A 3,875-nucleotide genomic window follows, 5' to 3' on the forward strand; every position below is an offset into this window, starting at 1 on the left:
TCTTGCCTTTAGGATGAATAAAGCTGAGCTACTGATGCGTTGTACCTATAGATCCACGACCTTGAAGCCTTCCGTTTGCGTATCCTTTGAGCACCGTACAAATACATGCTGCGAGCCGAAACCGATAACCTTGCAAGATGCGGCTCCTGGAAAGAGGCGATACCGGCGAGCTCCACTTAACGAACCCGATTCCGAATGACGCGATCCCCGAGATCCCCCGTTACGCGATCCTTTCACACACATGGGGCGACGAGGAGGTCTCCTTCGAAGACATGGCGGACGGTACAGCCAAGAAAAAAGCAGGCTATGCTAAGATGCAGTTCTGCGGAGATCAAGCTTGGCTCGATGGGCTCAAATACTTTTGGGTTGACACGTGCTGCATCAACAAGTCCGACAAAGTCGAGCTTGAGCACGCTCTCAACTCCATGTTTCGCTGGTACCGTGAAGCAGCCAAATGCTATGTCTATCTCGCGGACGTCCCAGCCAAAGAGCATAGTGCCAACAGTAACGGTAGCTTGGAACTGGCTTTTCAGAAATGCAGATGGTTCACCCGTGGATGGACACTGCAAGAGCTTATTGCTCCAACCATCATTGAGTTCTACTCTAAGGAGCGCGAGCGCCTGGGAGACAAGAAGTCATTAGAAGAAGAACTACACGCCATAACTGGGATCCCTCTGAAAGCTCTCCAGGGAAGCCCTCTGTCTGATTTCAGTGTCCCTGAACGAATGGCGTGGATGGACAAGCGAGACACAAAGTATGAGGAAGATAAGGTGTACGCTTTATTCGGCATCTTTGACGTACACATACCGGTTATCTACGGCGAAGGATTGCAGAAGGCACTGAAGCGGCTACGAGACAAGATCAATGAGGATTACCTCTGCTTGGCAAAGTTATGGCCCACAGACCCGCGGGACCCGCGTGACGAGAAGGAGCGCATTGAGTTAGAAAAAGGTGGCCTGCTGGTTGACGCTTACCGCTGGGTCTTCGACAATTCCGACTTTAACCGATGGCGCGACTCTCCAGAGTCCCGCCTGCTCTGGATCAAGGGCGACCCTGGCAAAGGCAAGACCATGTTGCTCTGTGGCATCATCAACGAGCTAGAGCAACCCATCACTACTAACGGTGGCAACTTGGCATATTTCTTCTGTCAAGCTACCGACTTGCGCATCAATAGCGCAGTTGCCGTGCTACGAGGGCTGATTTACCTCCTTGCTCGGCGGCAACCCCGGTTCCTCTTACATTTGCCAGAGAATACATACGCTTCTGACGACGCAATGGCATGGGTAGTTTTATCGAAGGTTTTCCGGCAGCTGTTACAAGACCCGAACTTGAAGCAAACTTACCTAGTCATTGACGCACTTGACGAGTGCGCCACTGGCTTGCCGGAACTTCTCAAACTAGTCACCCAGATATCATCTTCCCGCGTCAAATGGGTTGTCTCTAGTCGCAACTTACCTCATATTGAGGAGCAATTAGTTGGCGTCGCTCAAAATTACAAGCTCAGCCTCGAGCTGAACGCCGAGTCCCTTAATACTGCCGTCAGCGCATATATCCGCTACAAAGTCCGAGACCTATCGGATAAGAAACACTACGACAAGAAAACAAAAAGGCTTGTGCATGCACATCTTTCTTCTCATGCGAACGGTACATTCCTCTGGGTGGCGTTGGTCTGCCAAGAACTTGCCGACCCGAAGGTTAAGAAGTGGCATACCTTGACAAAATTACGCTCATTTCCCTCGAGTTTGGATGCTCTCTATGCGCGGATGATAGAACAAATTCGTTCCTCCCAAGATGCAGACCTCTGCAAACAGATTCTGGCCATCATCACGATTGTTCGCCGTCCCATCAGCCTTCAGGAACTCACTGCTTTTACCGAGATGCCGGTTGACAGTTCGGATGTTCTGGACTCTACTCTCATCGAGATGCCGGACGACGGTTCTGATGATCTGGAGTCTATCCTGAACGAAATACCAGACTACGTTGTAGATGATTTAGAGCCGTTAAAAACGATTATCAGGCTCTGCGGTTCATTCTTGACCCTTCGAGAAGGGATCATCTATTTTGTCCACCAATCTGCCCAGGATTTTCTACTCGGCAGGCCTAATAAGGAGGCATCTCGAAAGGCATTCAACTGGGTCTTCCCTCATGGGATAGAACATGTCAACCAAATCATCTTCTCACGATCGCTCAATGCGATGTCTGCGGTCTTGAAGCGCGATATATACGGCTTGAAGGAACCGGGGTTTCTAATCGACGGGGTTCAAACGCCATCTCCAGACCCACTGGCTACAGTACGGTACTCGTGCGTTTTCTGGGTTGACCATTTCTACAACTCAATTTCCGATAAGGATGTGCCGCAAAACGACATACTGGATGCAATCCAGACCTTCCTTGAGCAGAAGTACCTTTACTGGCTCGAAGCTCTTAGCTTACTCCAAGCTATGTCGGAGGGTGTCATTGCCATAAGACAGCTTAAGCTCCTACTCGTATGTATAACTTACTACCGTCAGAGAACTATACTAATAGAGATGCAGGAACATGCTGATCAGAGGCAGCTAACGGCTTTTGTTCGAGATGCACATCGGTTCGCTCTCTCCAACAGATGGATAATCGAGCAAGCTCCTCTCCAAGCGTACATATCAGCCCTCATATTTGCACCAGCTTCCAGTCTAGTGAAAAAGAAATTTAAGGCGGTAGAACCTAGCTGGGTCAGTACGAAGCCAATAGTAGAAGCGGACTGGAATGCATGCCTGCAAACGCTAGAAGGCCACAGAAATTCAGTTCAGTCAGTTGCCTTCTCACCAGATGGCCAGCAGCTCGCATCGGGTTCAGACGACAAAACCATCAAGATCTGGGATCCCGCCTCAGGGCAATGCCTGCAAACGCTAGAAGGTCACAGCGACTGGGTTTATTCAGTTGCCTTCTCACCAGATGGCCAGCAGCTCGCATCGGGTTCATACCGAACCATCAAGATCTGGGATCCCGCCTCAGGGCAATGCCTGCAAACGCTAGAAGGCCACAGGGACTGGGTTCAGTCAGTTGCCTTCTCACCAGATAGCCGGCAGCTCGCATCGGGTTCACACGACAAAACCATCAAGATCTGGGATCCCGCCTCAGGGCAATGCCTGCAAACGCTAGAAGGCCACAGAAATTCAGTTCAGTCAGTTGCCTTCTCACCAGATGGCCAGCAGCTCGCATCGGGTTCATACAAAACCATCAAGATCTGGGATCCCGCCTCAGGGCAATGCCTGCAAACGCTAGAAGGCCACAGAAATTCAGTTCAGTCAGTTGCCTTCTCACCAGATAGCCGGCAGCTTGCATCGGGTTCACACGACAATACCATCAAGATCTGGGATCCCGCCTCAGGGCAATGCCTGCAAACGCTAGAAGGCCACAGGGACTGGGTTAATTCAGTTGCCTTCTCACCAGATGGCCAGCAGCTCGCATCGGGTTCATACAAAACCATCAAGATCTGGGATCCCGCCTCAGGGCAATGCCTGCAAACGCTAGAAGGCCACAGAAATTCAGTTCAGTCAGTTGCCTTCTCACCAGATAGCCGGCAGCTCGCATCGGGTTCACACGACAATACCATCAAGATCTGGGATCCCGCCTCAGGGCAATGCCTGCAAACGCTAGAAGGCCACAGGGACTGGGTTAATTCAGTTGCCTTCTCACCAGATGGCCAGCAGCTCGCATCGGGTTCACACGACAAAACCATCAAGATCTGGGATCCCGCCTCAGGGCAATGCCTGCAAACGCTAGAAGGCCACAGGGACTGGGTTCGGTCAGTTGCCTTCTCACCAGATGGCCAGCAGCTCGCATCGGGTTCATACCGAACCATCAAGATCTGGGATCCCGCCTCAGGGCAATGCCTG

The 3,875-nt window shown here is 51.3% G+C and overlaps 1 protein-coding gene across 1 annotated transcript; it reads left to right on the forward strand.

The window, feature by feature from the left end:
- Nucleotides 1-1,200, forward strand: B0T26DRAFT_794851 (uncharacterized protein; the record flags this gene model as incomplete). Its single annotated transcript, XM_060446897.1, has 2 exons — nucleotides 1-1,122; nucleotides 1,175-1,200. Exons 1-2 carry the CDS (start codon nucleotides 138-140, stop codon nucleotides 1,198-1,200), a joined length of 1,011 nt encoding a protein of 336 aa, XP_060290944.1. The 5' UTR covers nucleotides 1-137.
- Between the last annotated feature and the right edge of the window lie 2,675 nt (nucleotides 1,201-3,875).

The sequence above is a fragment of the Lasiosphaeria miniovina genome, assembly GCF_030549165.1.
Source record: "Lasiosphaeria miniovina strain SMH2392-1A chromosome Unknown B0T26scaffold_8, whole genome shotgun sequence".
Taxonomy (NCBI): domain Eukaryota; kingdom Fungi; phylum Ascomycota; class Sordariomycetes; order Sordariales; family Lasiosphaeriaceae; genus Lasiosphaeria; species Lasiosphaeria miniovina.